We start from the raw sequence: 12679 nt of genomic DNA on the forward strand, positions 1-12679 counted from the left end.
TCGTGACCTGGCTGAAGTCGGACGCTTAACCGACTGCGCCACCCAGGCGCTCCTGAAAGCTTTTTTCTTAAAGTTTGCTTATTGATTGATTGATTGATTGATTGCACATGGGGGAAGGGGCATTGGGATGGAGAGACAGATCCCAAGCAAGCTACGCACTGTCAGATGGAGCCCAACTCGGGGCTCAAACTCAAAGTGAGATCATGACCTGAGCCAAGGTCAAGAGTCGGCCACTTACCCGACAGAGCCATGCAGGTGCCCCCCCAGTGAAGTCTCTTAATAACCAGACACAAATTACTTACTCATAAAAGGATAGGGGAGCCTGGGTGGCTCAATTGGTTAAGATCTGACTTCGCCTCAGGTCATGATCTCATGGTTCCTGAGCGTGAGTCCCACATGCGCTGAGCTTGAGCCCACTTCGGGTACAACAGGAGCCTTGCTGCTCTTTCTCTCTCTCTCTCTCTCTCTTTCTTTCTTGTGGGATTCTCTTTCTTTCTCCTTCTCTCTGTCCCATGCTCACTTGTGCCCTCTAAATAAATTCATTCATTCATTCATTCATTCATTCATTCATTCCATGTACCATGATGCTTGAGAATTACACTTACCCTGCCTGCTTAACAGAAGAAAGGGCTTGTACCCTCTGGGAAATAATCGCTCTCATTTGTGTCCCCTGTCACTTGTCTAAGCAATATTTGAGAGGTTTCAGTGTCGCCTTTGTGTGTCCTGCATTACATTTATTCCTAGATATTTTAGACACTTTTGTAAATAGTATTTACGTTGGTTTTTTTTTTTTTGTTTTTTGTTTTTTTAAATTTTCTGCTGCTAGTATGGCTTTGGTTTTCAGCAGTTTGTTATATGCCTAGGTGTGCTTTACTCTGTGTTACCTTGCTGGAGGGTCACCGAACGTTATTAGGATCTGTGGGTAGATATTTATCCTCAAATTTAGAAAACAACATACTCTTTTTAAAATGCCTTTTTATGGTGAAATATTCCTAACACTTAACGTTTTAACCATTTTTGAGTGCACATATCAGTGTCATTAAGTACATTTCCAGTGTTATACAACTAGCACTTTTATCCATTTCCAGAACGTTTTCATCGCTCCAAATGGTAACTCTGTACCAGTGAAACAGTGCCTCCCTCCTCCACCAAGCCACTGATAAGATCTATCCTACTTTTCATCTCTATGAATTTGTCCATTCTAGGTATTCCATAAGTGGAATCATACAACATTTTGGCTTTTTGTGTCTGGCTTGTTTCACCTGGCATATTTTCGAGATTCATTTGTATTGCAGCCTGTATCAGAACTTGGTTCCTTTGATAGCTAATCTTCCCATGTATATATCATGTTTTGTTTATCCATTCATCTGTTGATGGACACTTGCTTTGTTTCTTCTGGCTATTGTGAGCAATGTTGCTATCAACATGGGTGTACAAATATCTTTTTGAGATCCTAGTTGCAATTCTTTTGGATATATACCTAAAAGTGGGGTGCTGGATGATGTTAACAATAATTCTAATTTGTTTGGAACCTCTAAACTGTTCACTACAGTGGCTACACCAGTTTATATTCCCACCAGCAATGTATGAGGGTTTCAGTTTCTCCACAACCTTGTCAACGCTTGCTGCTACATATATTTTTTTTAATTAGAAAGTCATCCTATTAGGTGAGAAATGGTATCCCGTTGTGGTTTTGATTTGCATTTCCCTAATGACTAACAGTGTTGAGCATCTTTTCATGTACTTACTGGTTATGTGTCCTTTTTTGAGACAGGTCTATTAAATCTTTGCCCATTTTTTTTTTTTTAACATTTATTTATTTTTGAGACAGAGAGAGACAGAGCATGAGCAGGGGAGGGTCAGAGAGAGAGGGTGACACAGAATCCGAAACAGGCTCCAGGCTCTGAGCTGTCAGCCCAGAGCCCGATGCGGGGCTCGAACTCACGGACCGCGAGATCATGACCTGAGCCGAAGTTGGACGCCCAACCGACTGAGCCACCCAGGCGTCCCTATCTTTGCCCATTTTAAAAATAATTTTTAACACTTATTTATTTTTGAGAGGAGAGAGGGAGAGACCGACAGAACATGACCAGGGGAGGTGCAGAGACAGAGGGAGACACAGAATCTGAAGCAGGTTCCAGGCTCTGAGCTATCAGCACAGAGAGCTTGAACTCATGAACCATGAGATCATGACCTGAGCCAAAGTCAGATGCTTACCCTACTGAGCCACCCAGGTGCCCCATTCCTTGCCCATTTTTTAATTGTGTTATCTTTTTGTCTTGAGTTGTAGGAATCTTTATAGAATAACTAATATTGTAGTTATTGAATCTTTAATGGACATATGATTTGAAAATATTTTCTATTTTGGAGATAGTCTTTTCATTGTGCCAATAATGTCTTTAAATGCACATAAGTTCTAAATTACTGTTTTTGATAGCATATCTAAGAATCCATTGTCAAAGCCAAGGTTATGAAGATTGACTCCTATCTTTTCTTGTGGTGGCGGTTCCATTGTGAGTTAGCTATGTATGGTGGTGGGAAGTAGAGTCCAACACCATTCTTTTGCATGTTGAAATTCTGTCATTTCAACACTGCTTGGGAAGATGTCTTATTTATTTTTGTGCATCCAGAGTAGCACAGGGCTTCTCATAGAGTAATCAGTAGACACTACAAAAAGCAGCATGTTCATATATGTGCTTTCTAGAAACAAGAATGTTTTATGATATATGGAAGGTTTTTATTTGAAAATAAGAAAATAGATTGCTGACTCAAAATGACAGTTTCAAATTTTCCATTTGGAATTCCTTAGATTAATAATGGCAAACTGTGTGCTGATTTCTAGGTAAACTTCTTACTAATTTGGACAAGTTCCTATGCCTGAAAGAACTCTCTGTGGATCTGCATCATCAACAAAATGTTTTTGCACTCATTCCTGAAGGATTCTTCAATCTCCACCGCATGGAGAAATTATTGATCCAAATTTCAGCTGAGTATAGTCCTTCTAAACTAGGTAAGGATGGCACTTAGATTGACGTGTTTTTGCATCGTTTGGAAAGGCAACTTGGCCAATAACTAAGAGTTAGAGCTTTTGTAAATCTCAGGTTGTAGCCTGTATCCATAATGAATTGTGGGAATAGCACTCGTCCTCATGAAGAAAACAGAGAACTGTAGGGGCACTTGGCTGGCACAGTCAGTAGAGCCTGCAACTCTTGGTCTTGGCCTGAGTTTGAGCCCCATAGTCAGTGTAGAGATTAAAAAAATCTTTAAAAAGAAAGCAGAAAGGTATTTGAAATTATTGAGCCCTTACTATACACATCCTAGCAATTGTTTTTTTCCTTAAAACTTTTAGCGTTTTTATTTTTGAGAGACAGAGACAGTATGTGAGGGGGGGAGGGGCAGAGAGAGACACAGAGACGCGGGGCTCAAACCCACCAAAGGTGAGATCATGACCTGAGCTGAAGTCATACGTTTAACTGAGCCACCAGGTGTCCCGACATGTTAGGAATTGTTCTAAACATTTTTCAAATATTAACCCATTTAATCTTCAGACCCTTCTATGAGGTAAGGTACTATTAATGTTACCTTAAAGCTAGGGAAATTGAAGTATAAAGAGGATAAGTAATTTGCTTGAGGTCAACCAGCTAAGGAAATGGTAAATCTGGTAAATCTGGGATTCTAGGAGTTCTGATTACTCCTAAATCTGTGCTTTTAACCACTGGTAAAATGTCTCTCCAAACTATTTGGGAGAATTATTTTGATTTTATTTAATTTGCTCTTAAATTTCAACTTCCAGATCTTCCAGACTGGAGTGGAGGAGGGGGAATCTGCTGATGGGTAGCAATTGGAAGTATTTCCCCTTTTCTCACCAGCCTATGCTACTGATTGAACAATTTGTGCAGCCATCTTTCCTAAATGCATCTTGTAACAAAATGACTTAGGTGTCCTCAATTCCTAGTTTAGTGAAGACTGAGCCCTACATATTGAGGCAATGTAAATCTCTGTGGAATTAACATGAAGAGTTGCATGCTATAAAATTCTTTGAAGCTGGAAGTGGTAGTTTTCTTGTATTTGTCAGTAATTTTTACAACAAATTTAGGTTTGCATCAGATTTGTCATGGCTGTTATATTTCTTTGTATCATATTCCTACTGTGTAAATGCCGGTCACATGCAAACTTAAGACATTAGCATGTTAAAAGCCTAAGGTGACCTTACTGAGTCTAAACTCTTAGCTCTTATTTTATAAAAGAGAAAACTGATCTCCAGAGAGTGTCAGTAACTACCTGTCCAAGTTAACATAACTCACTGGTTAGTTGCAGAACTTGAACCTATAAGTGGCCCAATTCTTGGATCATTACTTCATGGTGCTTTGTTCTAACTCTGTATTGTTGAATCAGAATGATATGGCTAATTCTGAAAGAAATTTGCAATTTTCTCTAATTTCTGAAATCTTTGATATTTTATAGTTAAATTAATTCAGAATTCTCCAAACCTTCATGTTTTTCATCTGCAATGTAATTTCATTTCGGATTTTGAATCTCTCATGACTGCACTTTCTTCCTGCAAGAAACTCAAAGAAATTAATTTTTCTGGATCATTTTTCACACCCATCCCATTTGGTAAGACCTAAGATCATAAAATTTTGGTTTTAGATGCATCTGTATGCACAGTCATTTTAGGCACTTTTAAAAGGTAAATTTTATTAAATATGTACTTGAGGTCAAAGAATTAAGCTATTAGATCTGATTTTAAATGAATTTTCAAATAAGGTGTATTTGTTTCTGGAAGTTTAAATATTTGTAGTTATCAGAATTATTTCCTGAGCTTTAATTATTTAGCCATACTAATTAATAAAATCTGAATTACTGTATTGATTTCAGTCATTTAAAAAATACTCTTTACATACATTTGTTGGTATAAAAAATGTAGCTGACAAACCTATTTGTTTTCCCTTTTATAGTCACTGCTTTGCCAAATTTTATTTCCCTGAAGATACTAAGTCTTAAAAACCAACAATTTCCTGATAAGGAAACATCTGAAAAATTTGGTATGTTTGCAAAATTGTGCCTTTTACTTTTTATTCTTCCCCTGAAATCCTTCTTCTATTTTGTGTAAGCCACAGCAGATCACTATAGGTATTAGCAGCCCTTACTCATTTGGAGGAAGGGGCAGGGCTGCTCAGCTTTGAGCCTCCAAATGCCTGATCTCACTTGATCTCATTCAATAGTCACTCATTCTTAGAGTGACTTATTTCTTTGAATACATGTTTGGTCATTACAGCATGATGCAATTTGTCAGGGACCCATTCCAAACCTGCTAAATCCCTGTTATGTCAAAGGTTTTTGGAATATAGATAAAACTATCTTTTCAAGGTTAAGAGAACTTTGTGAAAACTCAGAATTAACAAAATGGTAACTATCGAAGTTGCCTAAATACTCAATTTTTTTAGGATTACAAAAGGAATGTGTGCTCATGGAAGAATTCTAATAGATGTTAAAAGATAAATGCAGGCATATTAGAAACTTTGAGAGTTCATTTGATCAAAAATGGATTTGAATCCCGCAGTGTCCAGTGAATGAAGGACATAGCTCTGAGAGGCTGAACCAAACGAAAGATTTTTTTATAGGCATAAGGGAGCAGGAACAGGGAAGTTATAGTAGACAACAAAGCAGGTGCGTTGGTTACTGTAAGGTTACTTTCCTTTAGAGGGGATGGCAGAGTTCTATTGGGTAGATTACCTAACTAGTGCTCATCTGGCGATTCCTGATTGGCTGGATTTAGATTCCATTTCTGGGACAGCTCAAACTAAAAATTAAGTCTTGGTTTAGTGATGTGGGGCTAGGCAAAAGCAACTCATTTTGGGCTTTTTTCTTTTTTCTTTTAACACAGGAAAATATAAGAGGAGGCAGTGGAGATAGGGAGTATAGAGCAGTTGTGCTTCTCAAACGTTAGCGTGATCACCTGGATGCCTTCCTCTTCCCTTCTCTCCTCTTGCCTGCCTTTGCAGGCAGCATGTGGCTGGGGGAGGGAGGAGCAGGAAGACTGAGTGGGGCAGAGGCAAAATTGAGGGGCCAAGGAGGTGGCTGGCATATACAACAAGTTGATTAAATTAATAATACATTAAGTATAATGAGAATCAAATTTCCTCATGGTTGGAGAAGGAATTGACAAATATTGAAAGGAGAGGCTAGAAAGAACTTTAAGGTATTAAATTAGATGTGGAAATACTGGTGTGGACTCATGGTTTTTAATGTGTGTGTGTGTATATATATATATATATATATATATACATACACATGTTTATATATGTATATATATACACATGTTTATATATACACACATATATATATGTGTGTGTGTGTATATATACACGTATCGTGAGCTACATATCTCTATATACACACATATACATAACTCGGTCAACTGAGATATTAAAAAAGATCCTAGTATTAATGAGTGCCCCAAATGCCAGATCTTGACTCCTAAATACTGGCCTCCCTAAAAGGAACCACGGTCTTTAGAGAAATGGCTGATAGAAGAACTGGATGGAACACAGAATTTAAATCCCAAGCTTGGAACACTGTTGGATGCTAGAAAATGTTAAAAATATTTCCAAGTCTAAGGTCTTAGAAGGAGATCACTTTCAAGTGATCCATAATGTACCAAGCCAAGGTGGGGTCGAAGTGCAAAGGTATAAGAGTAGCGGATTGTGAAGCTTTAGTGCTGGGAGGCAGAAGTAGAAGTCACTGAGGATGATATAGCAGGAGATAGGATTGAAAGGAAGGTGGCAAGCCATTTAAGAAGCTAGGAGAATATCCTGGAGGCCAGTAGAAGCTTAAGTCTAAAAAGGAAGTATCGTAGGCATTCTGGACCTCAGTGCAGGAGAGACTGGTAGGGGGACGGTGGAGGAATTGTTGACTGGAGGGAGCAGTGAGGATCAAGGTGTAGGCTGACCCCTTTCTCTTGCCCTTTGGAGAGGAAGAGGAACAGCCTCCATGCTACATGGGGCCTCCTGGACTATGCATGATCTTGAGGCTATACATTACCATTATTTGGTAACACATTGTATGGAAAATACCTTTTTTGTCTCTTCTGATAGCCTACACCTTAGGTTCTCTTAACAACCTGGAAGAACTGGAACTTCCTACTGGGGATGGGATTCAGCAAGTGGCCAAACTGATCATCCAGCAGTGTCAGCATCTTCAGTTTCTTCGAATTCTCTCATTGTGCCAGATTTTGGATGATGACAGTGTGATGGAAATTGGTGAGTTAGCCTTAGATAAATGGTTTCAGCTTGCAGAAAAGCCAGTGTTAGTACTCAAGCTTTCTCTTGCAAAATGTTGATAGCCTCCTGTTTGAGACTACACAGTGCCTCAAGTCTGTTTTGACTTTGTGTTCCTGATACCAGGCCCCATATCCTCCATACACTCCTTTTTATAGCATTTTAAAAACTGAAGATTACACATACAGAAAAGTACACAAATCCTAAATGTACAGCTCAATAAATTATCCAGTAAACATACATGAACATTTTATTAACCATACTTGGTGATTAACCATACTTGGTGGAAATCACCCAGATTACAGAGTATTGCAAAGATCACAGAAGCCTACTTCCTGTGTGCTCTGACAACATTCCCCTCCTTTCCACAGGTGACCATTAGACCCCTTTTGTTCACCATAGATTAGTTTCACTGTTTTAAACTTTTATGTAATGGAATCCCTCCCAGTATGTACTTTACCTTTTTTGGCTCACCTTTATATTCATTGCATATTGCTACATGTGGCTAGCATTCACGGATTTTCATTGCTATATATTATTCTACTGTATGACTATATATACTTCAACTTACCCATTCACAACTGGGTATTTGAGTTATTCTCAATATTTGACTAGTGTGAATAATGCTATGAACATTATTATGCATGACCTTTGATGTATGTATGGAAGTATGTTAGGGGTCGAATGTGTCTCACATGGTATAGACAGATTCAGTTTTCCACAGTTGTACCAATTTACATTTCTACCAGCGGTTGTGTCACATTCTGGCCTGTACTTGTACTGTCAGATCTCTGACCTTCAGCCATTCTGATGGATCTGTAGTAGTATCTCATTGTGGATTTTTTTCTATTGGTATATTTTTATGTTTTATGATGGGTAAATTTCAGCAACTTAGGTTTTTTTGCTTTTTTTTTTAGAGAGAGAGAGAGAGAGAGAGAGAGAGAGAGAGAGATGAAGAACAGGGCAGGGGCAGAGAGGGAGAGGAACAGCATACCTGTATCCCTTAGGTAAATATCTAGTAGTGGAACTGCTGGGTCATAGGGTAGTTCTCTTTTTAGTTTTTTGAGGAACCTCCATACTATGTTCCAGAGTGGCTGCACCAGCTTGCATTCCCGCCAGGAATGCAAGAGATCCTCTTTCTCCGTGTCCTTGCCAACATCTGTTGTTGCCTGAGTTGTTCATGTTAGCCATTCTGACAGGTGTGAGGTGGTATCTCATTGTGGTTTTGACTTGGATTTCCCTGATGATGAGTGATGTTGAGCATCTTTTCACGTGTCGGTTAGCCATCTGGATGTCTTCTTTGGGCAAGTGTCTATTCATGCATTCTCTCTTTTTTTTTTTTTTTTTTTTAAGCTGATTGGTTTACCAATTTATTGCTTTCATTTCTTTTCTTACCTCTATTGTCTTCTACAGATAGGTTTTTGTCCTAACGTCTTGAGATGGGATAATTTCAGTGCTTTTGGCTTTAGCTCCATCTCACAAATTTTACATGTCATATTTTCTTACATGTCTTAGTTCAAAATATTTTATTTTTTGGCCACACCAGGTATTTAGAAAGGTACTGCTTAACTTCACTGTTAAGAAAGAATATACATTATATGATTTTAATTTTGAAATTTGTTGAGACTTGTATTATGGGTCAACATAACATAAAATCACACTAAAATGGTCAATTTTAGTAAATGCTCCATTTCACTTGGAAAAAAAAGTTTTCTGTGGTTCCAATGAAATGTTGAGGGATGCCTGGCTGGCTCAGTGGGAAGAGTATGTGACTCTTGATCTTAGGGTCATGAGTTCAAGTATGCTCACATTGGGCATGGAGCCTACTTAAAAAAAAAAAAAAGTTGAAATTATTGTTCAAACGTTTGATAATTTTATGGATTTTTATTTGCTTGTTCTAACTAGGACAGGGGTGTTAAAATCACTCCAACTAATCTTCTTTTCCCTTTGGTTTGTTTTTACTCTACACATTTAAAATATATAGGTCCATACATATTTAGGATTTAAATCTAGCTACATAGAGATTTAGAATTGTTAAAGATTCCTGGCAGATCAACCCTCTTTATTTCTAGTAAAACTTCTTGCCTTATTATCAGTCATTTCATCATACATTAATACAGTTGCTCCGGTATGCTTTTGGTATTTGCATCTTGGCTTTTCCCTTCCTTTTAATATTTTCATGTCCTTATATTTAAGGTGTGTCTCTTGTAAAAATCTATAATTAGGTTATTTTTCTTAATTTTTTTAATGTGGGAGACAGAGGCTCTGAAGCGGGCTCTGTACTGACAGCAGAGAGCCTGATGTGGGGTTCAAATTCACAAACCATGAGATCAGGACCTGAGCCAAAGTCGGCTGCTCAACCTATGGAGCCACTCAGGTACACCCCCCCCCCCCCCCCCATTTTGCCTTCGTTTTTGACATTTGTTTCAGAGAGTATGGAATTTGATTTTGGTGCTCATTTTCTTTCACATTTCTAGCTCCCATCACTTCTTTTGCTCGGCAGGCAGTCTTTTTTTGTATTTGAATGTAAGGTTTATCTGGCCCTGCTTTAGTGGCTTTTAAGATTTTCTTTGCTTTACATTTTGTCATTTGCTATGAACTGAATTGTGTCCCTCAACGATCCATGTGTTGAAACCCTAACCTTTGGAGACAGTCTGCTTGAACAATGACAACACAATACCCTACAATGGTAGTTGTACTATGTTGTGCTTAGGTGTGGATTTCTTTGTATTTATTCTGCTTGGGGTTTATAGACCTTGAAGCTGTGGCTTGTTGTCTTTAGCCAGTTTGGAGAAGTTTTTGGCCAACATGCACATAGCTGCTTCCCAATTCTTTGTCATTTTCTTTACTCTCCTTCTGATAGCAGAACTCAACCTAATTTGGGGTCATAGTATCAGGAAAAAGAGTTCTATAGAGAACTGAAGAAAGAATGGCCCAGACACATTTGGGAGGGGAGAGATTGAGAGAGCATTTCAAATAGAGGTAATCATTTGCATGGATTAAAGATAGGCAGGAATTTGTTGTGAGAATAGACTGGAGAGGAATGTAAAAGCCAGACTGGAGAAAGCTTCACAGGATGTGTTAGAAAGGGTGAGTCTCGGGGCGCCTGGGTGGCTTAGTTAAGCATCTGACTGGCTCAGGTCATGATCTCACAGTTTGTGAGTTCGAGCCTCATGTCAGGCTCTGTGCTGACAGCTCAGCCTGGAGCCTGCTTCGGATTCTGTGTCTCCCCCTCTTACTGACATGAAAGTCCTTATGATTCTATTTTCACCAACACTTTGCTTTTATAGCCAAGGTAGCAATCGATGGAGGTTTCCAGAAACTTGAGGACCTAAATCTTTCAGTCAATCACAAGATTACAGAGGAAGGATACAGAAATTTCTTTCAAGCACTGGACAACATGCCACACTTGAAAGAGTTGACTATTTCTAGGCATTTTACTAAATGCATCAAAGCTCAGGCCACAACAGTCAAGTCTTTGAGTCAGTGCATGTTACGACTGCCAAGCCTCATCAGACTTAACATGTTAAGTTGGCTCCTGGATACAGAAGACATCACACTGCTTACTGCCATGAAGGAAAGACATCCTCAATCTAAACGCTTATTTATTCACCGGAAATGGGTACTGCCATTCTCTCCAACTGTTCAGGAATAGAAGATGTACCTAAAAACTGAATTACAAATTTGTGTCAACAATTCTAAAAACTTCCCTCTCCAAAAACATTTTATTAAGTCTTGCACACAAAAGGATATTTACAGTAAGGCATGTTAAAGAAAACCCCAAAACCACTACCAGAACCTTTGCAGTCCCTGAATGATTCTCCCCAACTAAATAGAAATCAGTTCTTCAATCAAGTTTATACACCTAACCCTCCATAATTGAGGATCAGCATCCGGTTTTCAGACTCACTGTGGTAAGGAGGATAAAAACAGCTATGGGAATGGAGTGAGGTACACAGATGGGTCTTAGAGCCACAATACGGAAGAAGTATTCAAGTTACATATAATGTGAATTTCAAGCCTTTACCACCAGTCCAGTTTAATCTTTTGTGGGCCAAGAGATACGCCTTAATACTTCTAAGATTTGTTGGGTATATTAATTTTGGTATAAGAGGCCCATACAATGTAGAAGTAAGATTTACGGGAAAAAGCTCCTAGCACAGAGGCTTTTGATTCAACACTTACTGTATCAGCATAAAGTACAAAACAGCACTTCTAAGATTCAGACTAAAATGGAGAGGGCACAGCCCTCAACATCAGGTTTGTTGAAATGCAGCCCAAGAAGGTTTGAGCTTTGGGCATTTGGCTGACGAAGTGCCTTAGAGGTATTAGAGGAAGCCATTCGTGTGGGGGTACTGCATTAGAAAAACCACGCGTTGCGTCGATCTGCTAGAAGAACACACTGGAAGCAGGGAAAGAAGTCTCTTGCTCCTACAGTGTCTTACCACTGCTCTCTGCTGACAAAGCTTTATACTGTGCCTGCTGCGGGGACAGGTCGTTACAGAGTGAAGATCTATTACTGCAGAGAAGGGCAATAAAGGCTGGATTTGGACACGAGAAGCAACAACTTGATAACTGATAAAACTATTACTTATTAAATAGCTTAGACCTAAACTAAAAGAACCTTGTTAGATTTAAGATTGATAGGATGCACATAAATATTTATAGAAAACGTCTTACATGATCTAGAAGACACAGGGAACCGGCTAATGATTGACTTCAGGGAGGGGGCCAGGATAGCAAGGGAATAGGAGGAAGGTCTGATTCTTTTTTCTTTGCAGATCTTTTGTACTATTTGAATTCTGTACCATGTGTGTGTACTATTAAAAATGGTATTTTAAAAACTAAGAGAACTCCATGCAAATACCTCTCCAAACCTTCTGATAAGGGCTTCTACTTTAAAGCAGGGGTCTCCAAGTATGGCCTGAGCCTGTAGAGCCTCTGAGTGAAGACTATTTTTTACATTTTTCCAATAAAAAAATAACATACATGGGACAGAGACCATGATCAGTGGCCTGCAAGGCTAAAATAATTCTGGCCCTTTACAACGAATGGAATACTTCCATGACAGACTGTTTTTAGATTTTAAGATTACCATGCCCTTTTATTCCTGTATATGTTAGTCTCCACATGATGCCCAGGCCATCCCTCATTGCCCTGACCGTCACCCTCATGTTTCTAGACTTCTCCCTTTCTGATCACACTTTCCAACACTCTACCACTCTCTAAATCCTTCCACTGTACCCTACCCACGTGAGAAACATCCTCTACCATTCTCAACTTCTTATCCAAACAATACCTTTATCTTCTTGTTCTAACTTCCCCTTTCTCGAATTTTTACCATGACTCACAGTAAGAAATTTCCTATCAACAATCAACACGTTTATAAACATGTACAC

At 38.8% G+C, this 12679-nt stretch overlaps 1 protein-coding gene across 7 annotated transcripts in view; it reads left to right on the forward strand.

The window, feature by feature from the left end:
• The window catches only part of NAIP (NLR family apoptosis inhibitory protein), a 42668-nt gene that overhangs the window by 23384 nt on the left and 6605 nt on the right, over positions 1-12679 (forward strand). For 5 of the 7 annotated variants that reach the window (XM_047863112.1, XM_047863048.1, XM_047863280.1 and 2 more), the window contains 5 exons: positions 2843-3010; positions 4465-4617; positions 4959-5045; positions 7098-7262; positions 10571-12128. In XM_047863112.1, coding sequence (XP_047719068.1) covers positions 2843-3010; positions 4465-4617; positions 4959-5045; positions 7098-7262; positions 10571-10935 — 938 coding nt within the window. In that variant the 3' untranslated portion in view covers positions 10936-12128. Of the gene's footprint in view, positions 1-2842; positions 3011-4464; positions 4618-4958; positions 5046-7097; positions 7263-9540; positions 9588-10570; positions 12129-12679 lie in introns of those variants that run through there. The other 2 variants (XR_007153028.1, XM_047863196.1) reach the window with 2 other exon arrangements.

Source organism: Prionailurus viverrinus, chromosome A1 (assembly GCF_022837055.1).
Source record: "Prionailurus viverrinus isolate Anna chromosome A1, UM_Priviv_1.0, whole genome shotgun sequence".
NCBI classification, from domain to species: domain Eukaryota; kingdom Metazoa; phylum Chordata; class Mammalia; order Carnivora; family Felidae; genus Prionailurus; species Prionailurus viverrinus.